At 47.8% G+C, this 23,321-nt stretch overlaps 1 protein-coding gene across 5 annotated transcripts in view; it reads left to right on the forward strand.

The window, feature by feature from the left end:
• Positions 1-23,321, forward strand: part of PTPN3 (protein tyrosine phosphatase non-receptor type 3) — a 116,577-nt gene that overhangs the window by 46,187 nt on the left and 47,069 nt on the right. For 4 of the 5 annotated variants that reach the window (XM_032308938.1, XM_032308937.1, XM_032308939.1 and 1 more), the window contains 8 exons: positions 2,280-2,332; positions 8,364-8,484; positions 9,605-9,692; positions 12,464-12,552; positions 13,654-13,717; positions 15,616-15,788; positions 19,442-19,576; positions 22,101-22,277. In XM_032308938.1, the coding sequence (XP_032164829.1) occupies positions 2,280-2,332; positions 8,364-8,484; positions 9,605-9,692; positions 12,464-12,552; positions 13,654-13,717; positions 15,616-15,788; positions 19,442-19,576; positions 22,101-22,277 (900 nt within the window). Of the gene's footprint in view, positions 1-2,279; positions 2,333-8,363; positions 8,485-9,319; positions 9,392-9,604; positions 9,693-12,463; positions 12,553-13,653; positions 13,718-15,615; positions 15,789-19,441; positions 19,577-22,100; positions 22,278-23,321 lie in introns of those variants that run through there. The other variant, XM_032308942.1, reaches the window with a different exon arrangement.

Raw genomic sequence — 23,321 nt, forward strand, 5'->3', positions numbered from 1 at the left:
ATGGCTGTGAAGATCCTGGGGGTAGAAGAACGTTTAGAAACAAGACCCATGTTGAAATCTGGACTGCCCGAACCTGTTGAAAACCTGTCCAGGGCTCCTAGAATTGGAGAAGTTTTGTAATTTAGCTCCTTCTCTTACTCGGAGGAGGAAGGAGCCCCTTCTCTAGCCCAGCTGCAGGCCTTGCTTAAGCACCCCCAGAAATGAGCTCCCCATTTTGTGAGACAGCCTTCTCACATCGGCGGGGGGGTGGGGGTGACGCTAGAGTGACATTACCCGCCCCTCTCCCAGGTCCAGGCTGCCCTCTGCCCCAGCGGAAATTTGTCTCTTGCCCCTGAGCGCTGATCTCTTTTCCCAACAAGTATTTCTCAAGCAGCTGTTAAGCGATGGGCTCTGTGCTGGTCAAAAAAGGCAAGGCCCTCTCCTCCCAGGAGCTCTCAGTCCAGTGCTCCCCACAGGAGCAATCGGATGTCTTCATTTTTTTCTTCTCCCAGCACGATACCCCCTGTTAGTTTTGGGTGAAACCTCTTGAGGGGCACAACCGGCCTTAAATCCCTGGCATTCTCATCAGGCCTGCTGGTGGCCTGCTGGTGGCCTTCACCACCTCTCTCAGGAGAGGGTCTCCTACTGCCCGACACTTCTGGGTGCATCAGGGTGGGTCTGGCCATTAGTAGCTGTGGATCTTTTGACAGACTGGATGAATCTGGTTAGCCTTCTTCCTAGGCTTCCTGGCAGAAACCATCAGTGGTGGGCGGTTCCCAAGGCATGCCCTCCTTCCCGCTGAGCTAGGTGACATTGGCCATCAGATGGAGACCCTAAAGCCTAGAGGGAAAGAAAGGGGTCTCTCTAGGGGCCACACTGAATGGTCATGCAGGCTTTCAGCATTCTTTTTTCATTTATATTTACACTATTCTTCGGAAATGTTCTTTTTTGACATATTCATAGGATTGTTCCATCCATGTGGATGGAACCTCCTTAGCCTGTCTCCTGTTTCCCGAGTCCCATTCACCTGCTCTGCCTCGAGCGGGGACCCTAAATTAGGTTTCCTTGAAGCCCATCTTGGTAGGAGAGTGAGTGACTGGTGTCTGCTCTCCCCACGGGCTCTCTGGGCCTCCAGATGAACAAACAGATGGTGAGTATTGCTGGACGTATCTCCAGACTTGGAGAGATCGTTGAGAAGTCCTAGCAGGGAATACCTAGTAACTTAAGGAAAGTTGGGGGGCCCCCTCACGTAGGGAAGGCTACCTTCTTGTGCAGCTTCAGGACGGGGCATAGCACAGCAGACAGGAAGGGGAACCCTGTGCTGGCCAACCTGATCAGTCAGAGACATGGGGGTGACTCACATCTTGGGAATTTCATGAGCTGCCATGGAAACAGCACTTTTTCTCCACTTCCCCTGGGGCTGCCAGGAAGAATGCTCTTAAAATCTGTGTCTCCCCACCCTGCAAGCCTTCATTCGTGCTGCTTGTAGTTGGCCCTTCTGCAGTGTGTTTCTCCACCTGGCAGGGATCCCTGGCCCAGGTCTGGTGGCCAGGCTCCTAGGCAGATGGTGGAGTTCATGGTTGAGCAGAGAGAAGGGAGCAGCCAGAGGATTCGCAGCATAACGAAGCTAGAGATGGTGTCATTGGTAGAAACAGGGTGTTTGGAGGGCAGTGAGACTAAGGGGAAGGGAGCTGAAGTCTAATGCCCAGACCATGGGTTTCTAGTAGGTGGCAGGCAAACTGGGAGGCAGACAGACCATTCCCTATAGATCAGAAGCTTCAGGAGGGTAAACAGATTTAGGAATCTTAAAAAGTAACTGTTACTAAGTAATTTAGAACTCACAAGAGTTTTTTAAAATTTTAAGAATCCTTTTCTGTTTTCCCCATCTTTTTAGTCAGGGATTTAGTTAGAAAGCCCTCTGAAAGGTCTCACATCTTTACTAGAAAGATACGGAGGCTGCCCATTGATCTAAGAGTATAATTTTTCTCACGTTTCCTCTTAGTGATATGAGCCTGACCTTTCTTGACCAGCCAAAACCTTGGCCAGTATTAGACCTCTAGCTTCATGGTATTTGTATTAATGTGTATTGTTTTAAACATGACAAAGTTCTCTTTTAATTGTGAATCTACAGCGTTACATTTATCTTTACTATTTGAGTTACATCCTAAAATTATCTTTATTACAATTCATGATGTCTTTTTAATGGCTAATCTAAGAAAGAAGACAGGTGTTCCCCATCATGGCTGTTTCAGGCTGTCTTTGGCTCTTGTGACTTTGCTGATATGTTTTTCTCTTGACAGGTTAACCTGCCCTCTTAACTCGGCAGTGGTTCTAGCATCCTATGCAGTACAATGTAAGTCGCCAAGGGAGCGTTTCATGGGACAGACTCTTCTGACCAATGTATTAAGAAAGTCAATGGCCTTTCCCGTTTGACCAGGTCACTTCCCCTCTTCCCAGGAATCCCGTTGGGCAAGCTTCCCAGGAATCCCGTTGGGCAAGCTTCTCTCTGGTTGTCGGGATGCTCCCACTTTCCCCCTGACTGACACACACTCTGCTGGCACTGGGACGTTGGTTAGGGAAGGTGTGGATGAGTCCATTCGACAGAAGTCACCTGTCACACAACGCATTAAGCAGACCCTCGCCCACATATTAGATCTCATCACAAACCTCAGTGGGGCAAATATTTCTACCATTCGCCTCTTACAGAAGTGGAAAACAAGTCCCGTGGAAGCATATTGTGAGCCACATGTGTCCTTTTAAGTGTCTGGTACCCAGGGGCACCTGGGTGGCTCAGTGGGTTAAAGCCTCTGTCTTCGGCTCAGGTCATGGTCCCAGGGTCCTGGGATCGAGCCCTGCATCAGGCCCTCTGTTCAGCAGGGATCCTACTTCCCTTCCTCTCTCTCTGCCTGCCTCTCTGCCTACTTGTGATCTCTGTCTGTCAAATTAAGTGTCTAGTACCCAGTATTAAAAAAGAAAACTAAACAGGTGAGATTAGCTTTAATATTTTAACTACTCCAGTCTATCCCACATATTATCATTTCCATATATAAGCAATGTAAAAAAATATATAAGTAATGTAAAAATTTCCATATATAAGCAATGTAAAAATTAAAAATTAAGGTATTTTACATTTTGTTTTCCTATGAAGTCTTTGAAAACCAGCACATCTCAGTTTGGACCAGCCATGTTTCAAGGGCTCAGTGGCCATATATTGCTAGTGGCTGCCATGTTGGGTAGAAAAACCATATGGAATTTCCCATCAAGGCCTGCTTGAGCTTAAGAATCACTCATTCAGCAAAACTTTGCTGAGAATGTATACCCCGTTGGGCACCATGGTAGATGCTGGCTGTGCACAGTGGAGAGAGTACCTAGCCAGAAGGAAGGCAAAGTATTGCTTCCCAGTTAGCCGTATGGCATCAGGCAGACTTCCATGGGAGCCCAGGACTTAGGGAGGCCCCTCTCCCTTTCTCTGCATGGCGCACCGTCTTGGCCTGTTAGCCCTCTTGGCTGACGGTGTGGTAGGGAACGAAAAGGGCAAGATAGGTCTCAGAGCAGGTGCTGGCTGAATTACTCACTCTGCTTTGGTCTCAGAGGCAAAGTAGCAAGAGGAGGCTGACCGGGACTCCAGAGGTGGCCTTAAGTCTGTCTGCACCCCCGGGGTTCAAGGAGAGGTGAAGGGCAAGGTGGCTGGGCCCACACTTGTCTGCCCACCTGCATGATACCAGGAAGTGGAGGATGGACTTTTAACAGTGACCCCACTCACTAGTGAGGGAAGACCTAGTATCGGTCTCCCCAGAGATCCTGCATCTCCTCCCCAGTGGAAAACTGAGAAGAGGTGGCGCAGTGGTGGGTCTGGGTAGTTTGGAAAGTTCCCCTGTCCCTGCGGTGCAGCTGGAACAGACCCAGCCATGTTGCATCCAGAAGGGAAGTGACACAGCCACAGTCAACCTGTATCCCTGCTGGTCTCTAGACCTCATGGCCTCCATCTCTGCCAGGCCAGTCGGCTGAAGAAATCAGCTTTGCCACATCCCAGAGGGAGCCTGGTGTCCGTGGCTACAGCTTCTGCTTTGAGGGCTGGGAACACTTTTGGAAAGGACATAGCTTTGCACGCAGCCAGACTCAGTCTAAAGCCCGGCTTCTCCATTTGCCACTTAATGTGGCAATGGGGTAATTCCCTGAATTTCCGTTTTTTTCGTCTGTAAAACGGAGGTGAGGACGGTGACTATAATAACTCAGAATTGGCTTTGTGAGTCAAACCACACGTGTGAGGCAGTCTCCCAACTGGAACCTCTGCACTTGGACCGTTGCTGTTACCTCAGTTGACCAGAGCACACCTGACCATGTTATCTGGGTTTTGGCTCTTTGCCTCATATAGGCGGGACCCTGAGCCTCCCCAGGCCTCAGCTTCTTCTTCTGTCAAGTGGGGATAACACTGTTTACTTCATGGGGTCGCGGTGAAGAAGGGATGCGTTATTATGTGGAAAGCTCTCAGAATCCGGCCAGGCGTAAGGTGAGCGTTAACTCTCACTCTGTTTTCACGTCGGCCCAGAAGCAAGCTTTCTTTTTTCTTTTCTTTTTTTTTTTTTAAAGATTTTATTTATTTATTTGTTAGAGAGAGAGCGAGCGAGAGCAAGCACAGGCAGACAGAGTGGAAGGCAGAGTCAGAGGGAAAAGCAGGCTCCCTGCGGAGCAAGGAGCCCGATGTGGGACTCCATCCCACGACACTGGGCCGAAGGTAGCTGCTTAACCAACTGAGCCACCCAGGCGTCCCCAGAAGCAAGCTTTCTAAAGAACACCTGTTGTAAACAATCAACTCTACTTTGAGTGAAATGTAAGACCCAAATGAGAAAATCCTACTCTAAGCTTCAGTGGTCAGGTTCCCCTCTGCAAACAAATGTCGGACCGGGGACTAAAAGAATTTACTAGCACCCAAAAATTAGAAACTAGTGTCTGTGGGAGCCTTGGCCTCACTGGCGTGCTCAAAAAAGATGGGTTGTCAGGCGAGCATTTTTAAGTATAAGCCCTTTATCCCTCTGCTCTCAGGAAGTACCTACGTATTTTCCCCCATACTTCTGTGCTCGCGTTCCTGTAAGGTGAATTCTTGAAGATGATACTGTGGGATGTCTGAATCGTATCTGCGACATCTCACCGGATTGTCCCCACTGTGTGGCGGAGGGAGATAGGAGCAAATCAAGAGCGCACTTTCTTACTAGATAAAAAGACACATAGGCAAAGACTGTAGGTTGCTGGTGGTCTCAGGTATGGATGAGGCTTGAAGAATGAAATTTTTAAAAATCTGTATTTACTCTGTAATGTCCGTTGGCCTCCGTTGCATCCAGGTTCTGCACCCGCCTAAGGGTGAACAGACGGACAACACACGGTCTCTCTGCAAGGCAAGGGGTCTCCTGCCCAGTGAGGAGGCACGGGTGGGCCAGCTGATGCTGACAGTGAGGGCGAGCACAGGGGGTGCCCTCCCTCCTGCGTGGGGGAGACATGAACGTATCCGGAAAAGCTTCTTCGTCGTGACCCCTGAGAAGAACCTCCAAGGTCAAGTGGGAGATGGATAAATAACATGCAAGGGGCTGATGTAAGGGACCTGCCGAACAGAACAGTTTAGCAGCTTGAAATGCTACACATTTGAGTGCCTAGAATATACTCTCTCTTTCCTGCACAATATAAAACATTAGCCAGAAGAATGCATGGAACTTAAGACAATGTATTTCCCACATAAACGCTCATTTCCTTTTCTTCCTGCTATAATTAGCTTTTGCGTGTGGTGCTTCTCCACAAATAGGAAAGTGTATTACTCTGGAGGTTAGGGTATGTGGTATAGTAAGTAGAGGAAGAGTATGGACTGTGGTCAGGGTGTAGGCTCCAAGTTACCAGCTGAGCAAAGTGGGCAGGTCCCTTCTTTGAGTCTCCCTTCCCTTAACTATTTCTTGGGGATGAATGCAATGTCTGTCACTGGGTGGTCCTGAGCATCTGATGGACCCATGGCTTTGAAACCATCATGGGACGCTCCCTATGCGCTCCGAGTTTTTGCAGATGACTGTTTGACTCTGTTTCCCTCTAGTGGTTAGCATAGCACTTTGCGCAGAGCGGCGGACTACTGTTTCTAGGGAAAACCACCCTACTGGGAGGTTCCTTCCTTCAGATGTTTTTCAGTGACTTGACTGAAGACAGCCTTGCTATTCGTGTTCGTAGAAGGGCCCAGGGGTTGGAACTTGTCAGCTAATATAGATGACCCACTCAAGATCTGAGAGAATCTCTACGAGCTAATGAAACCACCTGAGTAAAATTCAGCAGGACTCTTCTGAGAGACAAAGGAAGGTCTCTTGCAGAATCTGGCTGCCTTCTGGGGACATGACCACTGTCCTCAGCAGATGGCTGGCCAGCACCAGCTCGGACCTGGCAGGCAGGCTGGTGGAGATGGTGAGAGCACCAGCTGGGGCACGGCTCACCTGGGTTCTGGTCTTGACTGCCGAGAGTGGCTTCTGTGAAGTGAGAGAAGTTCCTTCCCTCAACCAGTTTCTTTCCTTTATCTGTTTGTATGTTTCTTCCCTTTTAAAATGAATTTACACAAGGTAATTTTAGGCTTTCTCAAGCTGTCTTCATTGGGGCTATGTCAGGGCATCCAAACTATTTCCTATAAACACACGTACACACTTCACCACGTACAGACTAGCCTGTAAGCCACGCTTGCGCTTCCAAAGTCCAGCTTTGACGTTTCTGTCCATAGCTTAGCTGCATTTGGCCGGCCTTAACAGCCTGTGGTCTCCCCTTGGCCAAGTCTGCCTGCATAGATCGTTTGGCTTTCTGCCCTCTTGCCCGTCCAAAACTGAACTTTGTAGTAGCTTTTGTTTGGGGGAGTTCCAAGCACTGCATCTGTGAGCGCCCGCTGTGTGCCGTCCATAGGTGCCAGGCCCCGCAGATGAGTCTGCCTCACTCCCAACCCCCGGGGAAGACTGTAAGGAGGAAACAGCCCCTCATTACAGTGTGGATCTCATAGGGCACCTGTTAATGTGTGATGGCAACTGAGGGGGAGCAGGGCCACACGGATGTAAAGAAAGACATGCTCGTGTCTCCCCTCTCATCTTTGTGATGAAATCTGCCTGGGCAGCTCCCCAGCTCCTTTCCTTCCCTTCTGAGATTGGCCATGAAGCATCACTGCAGCTTCTCCCAGTCCTCATCCTTGTGACACAGAAGGAGCTGTGTGATTTAGAAATCTGTCGACTGGGTGCCATGAAACGTCAGTCCTCAGGAGCCCCCTGGCACTGAAGCCAGCGGCAGGAAGAATTCTTCAAAACCTTTGGAAAGATCAAGCTTAATATTTTTTAAGAAAAAGATGAAAGCATCTCATTAAGAAAATGAAATACTGGATAATTTGCCCATCAGAACTAGAACTTGTTTTTCTCGTATTTTTACAAAGCAGGAAAACCTGAATCTTGGAAAAGGGAAGCAGGTGTCCTTGGGTCCCATAGCCAGATCCTTGGCTGTTCCACCCAGGGTCTTTTTTCCAGTCTCAACAGTCCAGACACGCAGGTGGTTTGAATCCTCGGGGCAGCCATGTACACGTGTACAGGTTGGCTACTGAACCACTCTCAGGAATACCAGTGATACCTTACACATCAGCGAGTCATGTTTGTAGAATGGTAGTTAAGGATCTTGAGGGAGAGGTGTTGTTTGGACTAGGGATGCATCTGATAATCCCTCTAGAAGGCCCTCTTCCTCTTCCCTTTGCTGTTGCAGGTTCCCTATGTTTCCCTGACTCCCCTAAGAAGGTTTCCTTCTTCCCAAGAGCTCTGCCTGCAGCCTTGCTGAGGCCCAGACCTATCAGCCCTACCCACTCCCATCCCTCATGCCATCCCCCACTCTGTGCTTCCCAACACATCCTGGTTCCATTTCTTCTACATTTTTCCAAATTCCAGGGAGCTGGTCAGCATGCACTCTCTTCTGCCCACACCCATTGTTCTAGGGCAGGTTGGTCCAGTGTCATCATCGCCCTGGGGTATTAGAGAGTCCGTCTACCTAGTGTCTGGTGGAGGGCGTGTTATTTTTGAGTGGGCTCTGTTCTGTGTAAATATCCAGGCTAGGGTACAAACTGCTGTGCTCGCCAGTCTGTGGGTTTCGAACAGGACCTAGCTTACACTGCTGGAACGCCTGGCCTCAGGGAGAGAGCACTCAGCGGAAGCATGTGCGGTGGTACCGAGCCCATCTAGGGTTCTGTTAAAAATGTGGAATCTGGAGCAAATGAGCAGCTCTGTCTCACGTGATGGTAGAACCTCTCGGAAGAAGGCTTCCAGGGCCTTTCTTGCGATGCTGTCCATGCTTGTGAATACAGACCAAACTGAAAAGGCAATTTCCTCCTTATTCTGTCTTCGTAGCTCACTTTGGAGACTATAATTCTTCCATCCATCATCCAGGCTATCTTTCCGATAGTCAGTTTATCCCAGATCAGAACGATGACTTTTTAACGAAGGTGGAATCCCTCCATGAGCAGCACAGGTGAGAGGAGGGGGGGCGGCCTTCTCTGGGAACCCCGGTCGGGCATTTCAGACCTCGTGTTTGCGTAGGTTTGATGTGTTTGCTTCCGTTTGTTCACGAGACCTCTTTTAAGTTGTCGGGGCGGGGGAGGGGGAGGGTTGTGAACCTTCGCGCTGTTACGCTAGCAGATATCTTTGGCATAACTAGTGTTTCTGTAAAGTGCAAAATCCAGTAAGAGTTTAGGGGGATTTACAGCATTCTTTTTTTAGGATGTCGTTAAAATCCGTTAATTCCTAGGGGGAATGCCCTTTTTAAACCTGACTGCCCCACAAATTGACCTACCAGGCAAACCTTTGAACAGTTGACCGCACTTAATAAAACAGACGGCTCCTTCAGGCCCCACGGAACAGACAGGCAGATGGACGAACGTGGGATTCCCACGTCCTTTCTGGGCTCAGGTCACGAAACGGCCTTCATTCCAGAAGGGAGCACCCGTCTTCAGCGGCTGCCTCAGGTCAAGCCTGCACTCCAGCAGTCGTGCCCCCTTCTGGCCCCCTCGTCCTTTGCCTCATTTTATTCAAAGTTGCAGTGGCATCCGTTCAGTCCAGCTCAGATAAGGGCCCTCCCGACCGGGAAGGCCAGATCTCGAGGGCCCTGCCATTCTTGGGAAGGCTGGAAAAACAAAGGCCAAGCAACCAGCGTCCCTTCTAAAAGGCGCTGCCAATCCTCCCTCCCAGAATTGTTTCCCAGGCAGAAGCCAGCATCCTAAAATAGGACAGTGACGTTTGAGGGTTTGAGGCTGCTGGAAGCATAGATAAAGGTAGAAAGACCTGGAGTGCCTATCAAGTAAGCAGCTCGGAACAAGGAAGGTGGGAATTTTAGGTGGCTGTCTTCTGAATCTGAGGACTGAGAGCCTACTGAGAAAGAGGTACTTAGGAAAGGACTGAGCAGGCTAGATGAAGTCCCCTTCAATAGAAAAGAAAAAGACCTGCTTTAGGGTCAGACTGTTTAAAATTAATAACATAAGGTATTTAATGACCTAACAGAAATGTTACCAACTTGGAGGGGATTTTTGTTTTAAAAACTGGAGTTCTATACTCTACTGATTGGCAAACTCTGCATCTTCTCTCCTCTTCTGTAGTGGGCTAAAGCAATCAGAGGCTGAATCTTGCTTTATCAACATAGCACGGACTCTCGACTTCTATGGCGTGGAGCTGCACAGTGGTAGGGTAGGTACCCTTGACCCAGTCTGGTTCAAATGTAACTTCCAGAAGGGTGAAAACTTCTTGAAACGACCTTTTCCAGTATTTAAAAAAACAAAAACAAAAAAACAACCTTTTTCAACAGTATTCGGAAAGTTTATAAAGTGATGTTGAGTTTGGTTGGTTATTTATCCAGTTTCTTTTTTCATGTCTCATGTTTCTGTGGGGTGGGGGGGGTCACGGGGATTAGAAATGAGTAGTTTTTGTAAGATGATTTCATGTTATGGTTAAAGAAGCAAAAAGTATGTATATCTATTTTCCAGGTGATACATTAGTGAACCAAGGTTTTTACTGTTTCATCTCAGTGCTGCTCAGAATATCACTAACTGCTCAAATATGACAGCTTTTAAAAATCATAGTGGTATGAACATGCAAACCAGTAAATATTTTAAATTGATTGTGACCTTTTAAATAAAACTAATATCCATCATCTACTGAGCACTTTCAAACTGCTGGATACTGTGGCTTGCTTATTTCTTGTAGTAATGCTATGAGGTGAGTATTATTACCCCATTTTACAGATGGAGAAACTGATACTCAAGGACGTCTCAAAGGTCACATAGCACAGAAGTAACAGCTTCCATACATGACCCTGGCACTGTCTAATCGGCATCTGATCTTTATATTTTTACCAGTAATTGGCCCCCATCATATCCAAAAGGAAGCAAATATCGGTTGAACACCTAATAGGTACTAGTCATTGCTCGAGATGCTTTTCACGAGACCCCAAGTTCTCATTTAAAGACTATAGCAGCCTTGTGAAGTCAGTATGCTAATCATCCCATTTTACAGTGAGAAAATGGAGGCTCAGAGAAGTTGAGTAAATGACCAAACTTTCATCTATAGAATACTTTTGCAATTCATAGACACGCTTTCATCTCTTTTGTGTCCCTTCAATCCTGTAACTGTGTGACAGGCAAGTTATGACCTAAGTAATAAAGTAGGAAAAATATATGGGATCAACTTTGGGGCTTGACGGTTGATTTTTATTACATTTGCAGATATCTTGTCATAGAATGTTGCGGAGAACTTTCTGCTGTGGTGAAGTGGGCTTTCTGTGTGTCTGAGTTGAGTGCTCTCCCCACCACCCGGGTCCCATGAGACACCTCAGGCCAGATGATTACCTGCCTGGCTGACACCTCCCAGGGGATCGGAGGGCATTGGGTTATCTTTGGTTATGCTGGATCTTCCGAAAACCCCTAAATTTCAGTAACCTGATACCATAAAGTTCGTTCTGCAGCAGTGCAAAAGCTGCAGTGTGGGTCCCAGAGACCCTGCAGGGGCCTCCCTCCTTACAGCGGGACTCAGCCGCCAGGCTGCTTCCGTCCCATGGCTTCACCAGCTCCACACGTGGCCTCATGCTTGTGACACAGGAAGAGGAAGCTGGGAAATTGCACAGCACCTCTTAAATGGTTCAGCCCAGAAGAGACCCATCACTTCTCCTAGAACACTGACCACGACTAGTCATACGACCCTGCCTTCTACACGTACAGCTGGGGAATGTGGGGACAGCGTGGGAATTTAGTGAACAGGGACTGTCTCGAGATGAGCTGCGTGTGACGTTGGTTGGGTGCCCAGTAGTGCATGTTCTCTGTATCAGCACTGTTTTCTCTGGCTAGTTTCTCTGATTCCCTGTGTTCGCATCACTGTTCACAAGTGATTTGTCCCGCCGCATCTTGGGAGGCAAAAGGGAATGAAAGTTTATTACGCCTGCTCTGTGTTCTGTAATTTCAGCCCGATAAAACCCTTGGAGAGGTGGCTTTGATAATCCTTATTGTACAAAGGGAAAAAATGAGGCTCAGGAGCCCAAAATAACAGTTTTAGTAAGCGGCGAACCTAACGTTCACACTCACTGATAAGTCAGACCGTGCCCCACTCCTTTTTTAATATAATTACAAGTATCTGATTGGGTATTTTGGGATATAGATGACTCAGGGGAAGGAACCGTTTTATTTTTAAATTTTACTGTACTCACCTTGTTCTGAAATGGATTTGAACACCTTATAGTTACTCTGTCTTCCGTATTTTCATTGTCTATGGCAATGTGTAGCACACAGGCTCTTTTTTTTTTTTTTTTTTAAGATTTGATTTATTTATTTGACAGAGAGATCACAAGTAGGCAGCAGGTGGGGGGATGCAGGCTCCCCGCTGAACAGAGAGCCTGATTCGGGGCTCGATCCCAGGACCCTGAGATCATGACCTGAGCCGAAGGCAGTGGCTTAACCCACTGAGCCACCCAGGCACCCCCAGCACACAGGCTCTTAATGAAGGTTGAGTGTATCTGATTTACAGGCAATATTTCTTTGTTCATTGGGTTTAAAGTCAGCAGTCCTATGCTTCACGACAACAGATAGCTAACGCCTTTCCAGTGATGGGAGTGGAGATTGGTGGAGAGCTGTGCGGAGGGCGAGGCCTTCCTGATGCTAGCATAGCATCCAAATGTTGCAAACGTACGATTATTGGATGCTCACGGCAGGAGTCCGTGGCGTGATGAGTGCCCTGCTTGGCAACTCTCTGAGCCGGCGGGAACCAGCTGTTGCTCTCAGGTGGCATGTGTTCACTTTAGATGAGTCTGATGCTGAGTACTTGGATCTGAAGTGTCCCGTGCCTGTTTTCCATAAGCTTTTCCCTTTGGCGCATATACATACTGCTGTGTATAAAAGCATGGGTGCTTGACTGATTGGAGGGCATCAACATGACTGCAACATGCCGTGCATCTGAGCTCTTCCCTTTTCCAGGATCTGCACAATTTAGAGCTAATGATTGGGATTGCTTCTGCGGGCATCGCCGTGTACCGAAAATACATTTGCACAAGTTTCTATCCTTGGTAAGTGCGAACCGCTTCTAATTATTTTCTGAATCATGCCTTAAAAATATGCTGAACAAAAGAAATGTTGTCTCTAATTTTAAATTTTTATTTCTGAAGGCAGGATGGAGACTTTACCCCCTAGGTTTTCCCCTCCGACCTGGGGGGGTTGACCCAGATTCAGTACTTGGGCAAAGTAAGCTGGGTTTTCCCCGGCATCTCCTTCCCCTAGTCACTGTGTGGTTTGGGATGCTGTGTGGAAACATGGATAGAACGGTGCAAGGCAGGTTTTGGAGTGAAGGAGTCCTGGGCAGTGCATTGGCCAGAAGTCCGAGGACTTCCTCTGTGCAGGAACTGTATTGTCAGTGTGGCTCCTTAGTTATTAGCTGGACTTTCACCAAGTGTTCAGACTTGAATCCTCACAAGACCACTCTGGAAAAGGCAGTGCTCTCCAAGGCCTTTGTAGTGCAGGACTTGAGGGCCCAGGCTCAGATCCACACATTCCTACTTGGATGATCCCAAGCACTTTGGTGAGGTCACTGAGCCTCGGTTTTGCCATCTGAAAACTGGGTATACTCCTACATTTCAGGACTGTTGGAAGGCCTAGTTGAGGGACTGCTAGCAAAGCTTTTAGTAGGGGACCTGGCATATAAAAATGCTGTCCGTCGGGGCTATCATCATGTTCTCATGCACACAATAGAGATGCTGCTTGACACACAGTCAGTAAGTACCAGAGCTGGGATGTGGACCCAAGTCTGTCTGGCTACTGTCCGTTCTCGTGCTGCTCCGCACTGCCCTCAGCTGTCCTCCCCGGGCACACACCAGCCCAGGCAGAGCTGCGACCTCACCAGAGCAGCTGACCGCAGAGAGAGCACATGGCCCGTGGTTCTTGTTATTTTAAAGTTACATCATAATCCAGCGGCCCCTGTGTGGTACTCAGCTTCAGTCAGCTCCTTGGCATCTGGCTGAGGCGACAGGCTGCCGTCACTCCTACCCTGAGGTAAACTCGGGAAGCCGCGACCCCACGCTCCTCGTGATCACAGAGCGGAAAACACACGTTGAGCGATGTCAGCTGCTGCCTGGCTCTCCCTCAGTGCATTCTGTGTGCTTTATTTCTTGCAGGGTGAACATTCTAAAAATTTCTTTCAAAAGGAAAAAGTTCTTTATACATCAGCGACAGAAACAGGTGAGTTATGTCTGCACTTGCTTTGTTTTTTGTGTTTGTAGCCACTTTAGCCGTTAGTTCTGCGGTAGGGGATGGCAGCTGGCTGTGTGGGTGACTGGAGAAAGAGCTTGGTGTGTGCTGTGCAGAAAATGGAAACCGGAGCCCCGAGTTCCCGCTAGAATTCGTGGCTTATCGGGTTGGAGATGTAACTTGCTTGGGAGGCCATGACGATAGGTTTGGATCTTCAATGCTCCACCTGCCCTGACCAGCTGGGTAGGCTCCTTAACGTCCCCTGCCCAAGCGGCCTTGTTCCGGCAATGCGGTAGTACCTGCCTCTCAGGGAATCCCAAAGGTTAAGTAAAAGAGCACTGGTCAGAGCACTTGGCATGAGCCTACACGGGGTGGCAATAAATGTCAGCAAGATGAGGTTCTTCCCTTAACGTGTTTCTAGTGCACAGTAAGGGGACCTGGGTGGCTCCGTCAGTTGAGTGTCTGATGTCAGCTCAGGTCATGATCTCAGGGTCCTAGAATCAAGCTCTATGGCAGGCTGTGTGCTCTCTCTCTCCCTCTCTCTCAAATAAATAAAATCTTTTAAAAAATAAGATAAAATGGGGCACCCGGGTGACTCAGTGGGTTAAAGCCTCCGCCTTCGGCTCAGGTCATGATCTCAGGGTCCTGGGATCAAGCCCTGCATCGGGCTCTCTGCTCAGCGGGGAGCCTGCTTCCTCCTCTCTCTCTGCCTGCCTCTCTGCCTACTTGTGATCTCTTGTCAAATAAATAAATAAAATCTTAAAAAAAATAAAATAAAATACACAGCAACCTTTGCATGTGTCTCCTAAGAGGAGACCACTGCTCTCCAGATGACTGTGGTTAAAGAAGAGAACTTGAAGGTATGGACGCTGAGGCTCCCACAGCTACCCAGGGAGGAGCTAGTATTCTAATCGGGGACACCTGCTCTTTCCACGACCCCACACTCTGTCCTGTTGTGCTCTGTATTTTTCACTTACTGTCCTTATGTTCATTTCCCAGGGCTTCAGAGATAATATGTTCTTAAAATGGCTTCACCTAGCATGGAATGAGGACACGCAAGGACACATGGAAATGAGGACAGGAAAGCCCAGAGCAAACTAGGACTAGAATCTGGGTCTCCTGCCCCCCCCCCCATTGCAAGATTGAAGGTGGCCCCAAAATGTATGAGGTGGTAATTTAGCATGAAAACAGAAAACTGAAGTAGGATGAAAGTCAAGGAAATAATTAAAGTGAGGATATGTGAGCACTTGATTTAGCTCCGTGCTTGGGGGACAAAGGGAGAAATCCACAGGCTTATAAAGTCCCAAGTTTCAGGTAAATGGAAGAGTATTTCTTCAGGAGAGATCTTCCCAGAGCTAATTTTTGAAAGAAATGTATCACACAGCCTTTTTTCTGGTTGTTCCAAATATATCCAACCCAGGAGTGTAAGTACATTTGAAATCAGAATCTTCACAAAGGATCACAAGTAATGGTGAAGAGTAGAGTCAGGGGACGCCTGGGTGGTTCAGTCCTTGGACATCTGCCTTTGGCTCCTGGGTTTGAGCCCCGCCTCAAGCTCCCTGCTCAGCGGGAAGCCTGCTTCTCCCTCACCCACGCCCCCTGCTTGTGTTCCCTCTCTTGCTGCCTCTCTCTCTTTAAAAAAAGAAAGAAAGAAAGAAAAGTTGAAAAAAAAAAAAAAGAGTAAAGTCATCTTCACCGCATTAATAAGCTGGTTAGCAGAGCCTGTTCCTGACCCTGTCACACTGGTTTGTGGCCTCGGGCATTTTGAAGCTGGTTTTCCGCTGTCTGTTGCATCTTAGCCGACGACCACTGATGTGGGTTTAGAATCCCTGTGAGCCTTTGCTCCTTCCGCTGTGCAGGTGAAACCTCTACTGTGTTTTTCCTCCCAGACTGAATCCAGGGAACATATCGTGGCCTTCAACATGTTAAATTACCGATCTTGCAAAAACTTGTGGAAATCCTGTGTCGAGCATCATACATTCTTTCAGGCAAAGAAGCTACTACCTCAGGAAAAGAATGTTCTGGCTCAGTACTGGACTATGGGCTCTAGGAACCCTAAAAAGTGAGTATTCTTGAGGGTATCCACGGTAGACTGAGATGTGACTGTGTCCCCGTCACCGCTGGGTAGGGGACATCCTCGGGGGAAGGGATTGACAGCTCTCCAAGGGGAGCTGCGTGGCTCCAAGTGTCTCAGGGGCAACAGCGTCTCCTTCCACGCATACTCAGCTGCTGCTCATGGTTCCCATGCCTCCTTTCTGCCTCCGCAGCTCGGCTGCTCTGGGAGTGTCCAAGCAGCCCGAATTACAACTAGTCGCACAGCGTGTCGCAATAAGGGAAGCCCATGTCCGTGACTCTGAGGGTTGTCCTGCTGCTAAGAACAGCCTCTCCCACAGAATGTTAATTCCATTAACATGAGTAATGTTAATGCATTACTAGAATGCATGAGCAGAAATCAGGCTTCCCAGAGTCAAGTGACATTGGGATATACTGCATATCACAATCACAAAATAACAGTAATCATGAAAACTAGCAGTCGAGTGTTTACTTGGTATCGTGCACATACTTAATTATATTTAAATTACATTTAAATCCTATGTGTACTGATATCTACAGGAATGATAATCAGAATATTTAATGAGTGTGCAGTGGAAGAAATTCCTCTTCTAAAATTTTCACTTTAGATTGTATTTCCTAAACGAATCCTGCAGTTTATGTTTTTGTGTATTTATTCTAAGACTGCCCTCTAAGTATAAGATCTAGCAGAAATGATCAAGCTACTGTAAACGGTCGGTTGGTTTGAAAAAATTGTTTTCATAATTTTGTTGTTGATGTGGCTGTTACTAATGAAACAGGGGCCCCTGTCTAAGCCATTATCTGATATGTGGGACTGTATCAAACTATTTTCGTGACATTCCTATTACATTGATAATCATTAGGTAGCTTTTTATAGATCCAGTAAGCAGTGAATTTCTGTTAGTATCAGTGATAGTATTTATGGCGCTAAGTGTTCTCTCTCAGCTTCTGATGAAACAAGACCAAATATATTTTCAAAGTTTCCAGCTCATATAATATTATCTAGTATTTTATATGCTTAGTGGCTCTTACTGAACATGTCACAGACTCAACTTTATGGGAATTTGCTGTTCACTTTAGTTGGACCTAAGCCTTCGGGCCAGCTGACAGGACTGGATAGTGAGCAGTTGAAAGCCAGGACTTTGCTGAGAAGACTGAGTTCAGAATTTACTGTTCAAATTTCCTCATTTCTGTCAAATACAGCCAACACAGAGTTAGGGGTGAGGTGGGCAGGTTCTGTAAGAGAATAAACAACCCCTATTTTGGGTACAGTAAAACAACCAACCATCTTGGGGTGCCTGGGTGGCTCAGTCGGTTAGGCGTCCAACCCTTGATTTCAGCTTATGTCATGATCTCAGGGTCATGATTTCATGTCCCACATGGGGCTCCACACTCAACATGGAGCCTGCTTGTCCTTCTCCCTCTGCTTCTCCACCATGTGCACATTCTCTGTCTCTCTCAAATAAATAAAATCTTTAGAAAACAACAATAACAACAACAACAAAAACCATTTTTCTGTTCTGTCTTGAGATTTTGTGGATTGAGAATTTGGGAGGGGCTTGGCCAGCCACCTCCCCTGCTCCATGTGGTTTAGACTGGGGTTTCTCAGCCATAGGCAGCTGGTGGCCGGGCTGGGCTGCAGATCCAAGAAGACTGGGCTCCCATGCCTGATGGAATGATTGGATGTCTGGACCCCCCTGGACCCCTTCCTTCACTCTGTTCTCAGGGCCTCTTCATGTGTGCTCTCCAGCAGGGTAGTTGGATGTCTTATGCAGAAGTTCAGGGCTCTGAGGGCAGAAGCACCCAGTCATCTTCAAGGCCAGGCCTGGAACTGCCACAGCTCCTCTCGGTCAGAGCCGTTACAGGCCAGCCCTTTCAAGAGTCCCACATTCAAGAGTCCAAGAACTTGAGCCATTTTTAATCTACCACTGGGGGTCAGTGATTTGGGGACACAGGTCAGCAGTTCTTCACTGCAAAGACCAACTCCATTGTATTGCAGATTTTAGCCCTCACTGTGTCCATTTTATAGATGTGAAAATTGAGGTTCGCTTCTATGATTTGCCCAACCCTAGAGCTACGCCTACATATTTGCATGTGGGGCCTCCTGATAGAGGTTCCACATAAAAGGAACTGGTTCAGTATTTTGCAAGCATAAGGGACAATGAAACACTTTTTTTCCCCTAAAGAGTATCTATTAATAACCTGTGACACATACCTTGGGGAACTACGACATTAAACTTTTAAGTCCTCTTTCTCCCATTGTTCTGAGGCAAGGTTCTCAATCAATGCTGATTTGCTTTCTGATGTAGATTCTCCTGGTGATTCTGCTGTGAACATTTTGATCAGGGTGACAGTGATATTCCTTACTGTAATTGAGTAGCTTGATATTTTCAGGAGAGTTTCACGTTCTTCTGGGTTTTTTGTCCCACTGTTTTTGTTTGTTTGTTTGGCTTATTGGTTTTAGGCTGCAAGGAAATGCATGGAATGTTTTGTTTTGTTTTGTTTTGTTTTGTTTTTTAATATTTTATTTATTTATTTGACAGAGATGCGAGAGAGAGATCGCAAGTAGCCAGAAAGGCAGGTAGGGAGGGTGGGAAACAGACTTCCTGCTGAGCAGGGAGCCCAACATGGGGCTCGATCCCAGGACCCTGAGATCATGACCTGAGCTGAAGGCAGAGGCTTAACCCACTGAGCCACCCAGGCACCCCTGGAATGTTTTGATAAGACATTATAACATTGCTTAAAATGTAGGAATGGCATGGGGCACATGGGTAGCTCAGTCATTGGGCATCTGCCTTCGGTTCAGGTCATGATTTCAGGGTCCTGGGATCAAGCCTCACATCGGGCTCTCTGCTCGGTGGGTTCCCTGCTTCTCCCTCTCCCATTCCCCCTGCTTGTATTCTGTCCCGTGGTGTCTCTCTCTCTCTCTCTCTTTGTGTCAAATAAACAGATAAACTCTCTTTAAAAAAAAAAAAAATGTAGGAATGACAGAACTGGATTTCCTTTAAAGTGACTTCAAACCCCATCCCTCAAAGAATTCATTCCTTGGGGGTCTAGATGGCTAAGATTTCAATTCTCTAGGTATAAATAGAACATGGACGTTAGCTCCGAGGAAGCCTGTTCGTACAGCACGGGGCATGGAGCACCACCACCGGATCATATTCTCAGGCCTTCTTTCAGAGAGTTCTCTATGATTTATAGCTTATGGCTTCTGCCAGCTCGGATGACAAAAATCACCTTCCTGGAAGGATGGTTAATGTTTGTGTTCATGCCATTGTGAGTGACGTGAAAAATTCCTTGAAGTTATTTGAACTGTTTTTGTGTTAGCCTGAAAATGCCTTCTCATCTCCTCGTAAGGTTTGGTTCTCTTCTGAGCGCCAGTTTGTTGTTTACAGTAGTAGGGCCAAATACGTTCACCAGAAGCAGAGAAACAACAAGGAAAGGCCAGAGCAGAAGGGAACCACTTTGGACCTTGTACCTCCACTCCTTATAACCTTGGCTGATGTCTGTCATCCAGGAGCTAAGAACCCAGCCCTCCGGCAGGGAGGGAGCGTGCGTGGAGAGACTGTTTCTTTTATGGTGTAATTTCTTGTTGAACATGTCTGTCCGCGTAGAAAGTGAACCTTGCTTCTGGTTTTTCAGGTCCGTAAATAACCAGTATTGCAAAAAGGTGATTGGAGGAATGGTGTGGAACCCAGCCCTGCGGAGATCTTTATCAGTGGAGCACTTAGAAACCAAGAGCCTGCCTTCTCGTTCCCCTCCTATCACTCCAAACTGGTACGTCCTCCTTTGGTTTTTTTTTGTACTAGCCACCAGTAGAAACTTTATCTCTCTTAAAAACTCAGCTTCCTAAGTCTTCCCAAGATAGGTGGCCCACAATCAAGGTTTGTGTTGCTCGCTTGGCTCTTGTGGAACGAACGGTTTACTGTTTTCATGACACGCACAGGCCTCGCTCAACATTTTCCTTAGTGTGTGGGGCTGGGATGTTCTTGTTTTTAAGAAGTCGTTTGGTCTGAGTTGGAGAACTACAGCCTACTGAAAAGGTCCCCTCTTGGAATTAGAGTACACACTGGCATAGTAACATTCTGGGAAATCCTGTGATAAGGAAGCACACTGAGCTTAACATCATCTGTGTTCCGTTAGCATCACACAAAATAAACTTCGGGAAAACCTAGTAAAGGGTCGCCGGGTAGGGTGTGTGGCCCTCAGCAGCAGGAGCAGACGCCCGTGGGGAAGTAGCCTGGCAGCGTTTTAAGAGAATGGCTTTAAAGGAAGAAAGTGGCGGTTGGCAAAGTGGGAAGGACAGCGTGTGGCCGCATCACCCGGCCTCAGATTTGGGTCCTTTTGTTAACTCATAAGTTTCTTTACCTCTCTGGTCTCAGTCTTCCCATCTGTCAGAGGGTTCAAAAATCACCCAAATGATTGAACAGCGCACAAGTGCTTTATAAGTAGAAAAAAAAATCAGGTGGAATTCTTATTGTATTGTATTCGAATGTTCCTCAGAGACACCAGGCCAGTTTTGTGAACCCGTCCAGAATGGCCGGGCATCGTCCGGAGGTGGGGAAACCAAGCCAGAAACCTTGCCCCAGCTCCCCGCTGGCCTGGAGAGCATGGCTCTGTATTCATGCCATAAAAGATGCAGGTGGACCTGTAAATGACCGAGGAGAGACCTAGTAGGACTAAGGGAGATTCCAACAGGCATAAAACGGGGCTGCTGTGCAAGGCCCCTGGCTGGGGACCTCCCCCGCCCCCAACCCCCAGGGCCGGATGCGATAGGCAGAGATGCCGATGGTACGTAGTGTTAGAGATCCTGGCATAACTGAGTAGATTTGTTTCTTGGTTTCCCAAGATTTAGGCCCCTCATCCTAAAGTGGTAAATCTGTGCTGTAACATAGCAGCTTAATTTGTCTGGAAGCCTCTGGGGGCAGCGATGCCAGGGCCCCAGAGCGGAGGCTCAGGACGGCATCCAGGAGAACAGCGGGGTTTGATGTCGCCACACCCGTGGCTGGGAGCTCTGACTGCTATTTATAGGTCCCCTTCTGAGTAGTCACGAGCCTTTCTTCCCTGCTCCGGACACAGTATTATTGATTATCTGGGCCCCGGGGGAATGGGAATAGCGGAGGCCCTGGCAGTGTCCAGGAGACATGGTTAAGAAAGAAGAAGGCAGAAAAACGGAGAGAAAGTAGAAGGCTCAGCAGCCCGGAGTCACCCACTGCAGGAGCTGATGCCCAGGGGCCTCGCCAGTGGTCCAGAGAACACGGCTTCATTGGGTCATTCTCAGGAGCAGGTGGGTACAGCTGAGGCCCAGAGAGGTGGTGTGAGTTGCTTAAAGCCACACAGCAGCTACTGCTGTTGGAGAAACAGGGTGGTGGTGCCATGCCCGTCTAATAGGGCATACAGGTTGTATTTTTAAAAGCAAACATTTCGGGGCGCCTGGGTAGCTTAGTCAGGAAGCATCTGCGTTGGGCTCAGGTCATGATCTCCGGGTCCTGGGATCGAGCCCTGGCTTCCTCTCCCTCTGCTGCTCCCCGTGCTCGTGTTCTCTCATTCTCTCTCTCTGTCCAATAAATAAAAATGTTAAAAAATTTCCTCTTGGATTAAGTGAAATTCCATGAAGGGATGAAGTTGAAGTAAGGTTTTGGTTTTGCCAAAAACTGTATTTTGGCTGCTGCTGCTGCTTTTTTTTTTTTTTAATTTTGTAAATTTTATTTATTTATTTGACAGAGAAAGAGCACAAGCAGGGGGAGCAGCAGACAGAGGGAGAGGGAGAAGCAGGCTAGCCATCGAGCGGGGAGCCCAGTGCAGGGGTCGATCCCAGCACCCTGAGATCACGAACCAAGTGGAAGGCAGATGCTTACCCTCCTGAGCCATCCAGGCACCATGTATCTTGGCTTCTAAACCCGTTACTTAATACTGGTGTTCGAACGAATCCGAAGCATTGACCAGTAGTCAGGATAGTCTGTTATTTGTGCCCTGAGACCTTGAGTCTTCCTAGGAGGATACTTTACTCTAAATCAACCTCACCACTTCCCAAAGGGCATAAATTAATCTCATCGGCCTGTTTTTATAGCCAAAGCTACCATGCTGGGGGCTACGGCACGGGGGCTGAGAGTCTCAAGGACTGGTGTGGCCCTGGGCGGATCCCAGTGTGGCAATGAGTTAACCGGTTCTTAATTTCCAACAGCGCGAGCCAAGGCATCCTTAGAAAGGTCAGGGCACAAAGTTAGATCCCTGATGCCTGGTAAAGTTTTTAAGTGGAATTTGCTTTCAACACTTCACACTTGACCTTGCCCCCACGCAGGCGAAGTCCTAGGCTCCGGCACGAAATCCGAAAGCCTCGACACTCTTCTGCAGATAACCTTGCAAACGAGATGACCTACATTACGGAAACCGAAGATGTGTTTTACACGTACAAGGGCTCCCTGTCCCCCAAAGACAGCGAATCGGAGGTTTCTCAGAACCGAAGCCCGCACCGAGAGTAAGAAACATGTTCTCTTCTTTGTATCTGTGCATTTTGGCTGTGGAGGGATTTGCTCAGGCCCAGAGATGGCCATTTAAATCAAGGGCTGGAGCCTGCAGCAGCCAGCTCGTCCGCTGCCCTCTGCCTGCGTCAGAGTGTCCTTCCACCACAGGGGGGACAAGCTGTACGCCTGGGGTCTCAGGCTTGCACTTTTTCTTGTATACTCTCCACAGACATGTTAGCTCTCTTGAACCGTCTCTACTTGATGAGCAAAGCCCTGTTTTAATTAGTACATGTTCCAGAGCGATAGCTAGGTTAAACTGAATAACAATATTTCTCTAGATTGCCAAAGTTTCAACCACTGCAAGGTTTCTGGGTCACAGGAGATAGGCTTACTTAGACCCGTCCACAGAAAGCCTTCTCAGACCCACAGTGTGCCCTCGGGGGTTTTATGGGGAGAGGGGCTCGTCTTTAATGAATCATTAGTGTAATGCAAAAACATGCGAAGACAATCGCCTGCATTTTTGTTAACTTTTTGTCGACAGTTGGGGTTAAATTCTTTTATGTCCCCACTTTCCCTTTGTTAAATGTGACAGACTCCCTTCACATCTCAAGGCCAGGGGAAAAAAGGTCTTTCCAAAAGTTCTGGGTTGAGTGCATTTATGATTCAGTTAGCTGTATTGAATTCACTCGTTCCTTCTGTCTTGATGAGCAGGGAACCAGCGCTCCCCGGTTGGCTCGGTTGCTTGGGCTTCCCTCCCTCCAGCTTCTGACAGAGCCCCTGCTCTTCTTTGCCTTTTTCATGGGTCTTACTTTTTTCTCTTAATGAATTCACAGTCCTACCCGATCTATACATTGTAGAGTAAGCGATCTCAAAATCAAGTTTTTGCAGTGGACAAGACCTAATCATAGATAAAATGACAAGTATGAGAAGACCGGGTCAACCATTAGGAAGTCAACCGTAGGCATGGAGTATTGATGCTGTTTAAGTGCCATACTCTACCGGAAATCTGGAACATAATGCCTCCCCTAATGGCACAGGATTAGCGAGAAGGCACTTTA

This window comes from Mustela erminea, chromosome 12 (genome assembly GCF_009829155.1).
Source record: "Mustela erminea isolate mMusErm1 chromosome 12, mMusErm1.Pri, whole genome shotgun sequence".
Lineage (NCBI taxonomy): Eukaryota > Metazoa > Chordata > Mammalia > Carnivora > Mustelidae > Mustela > Mustela erminea.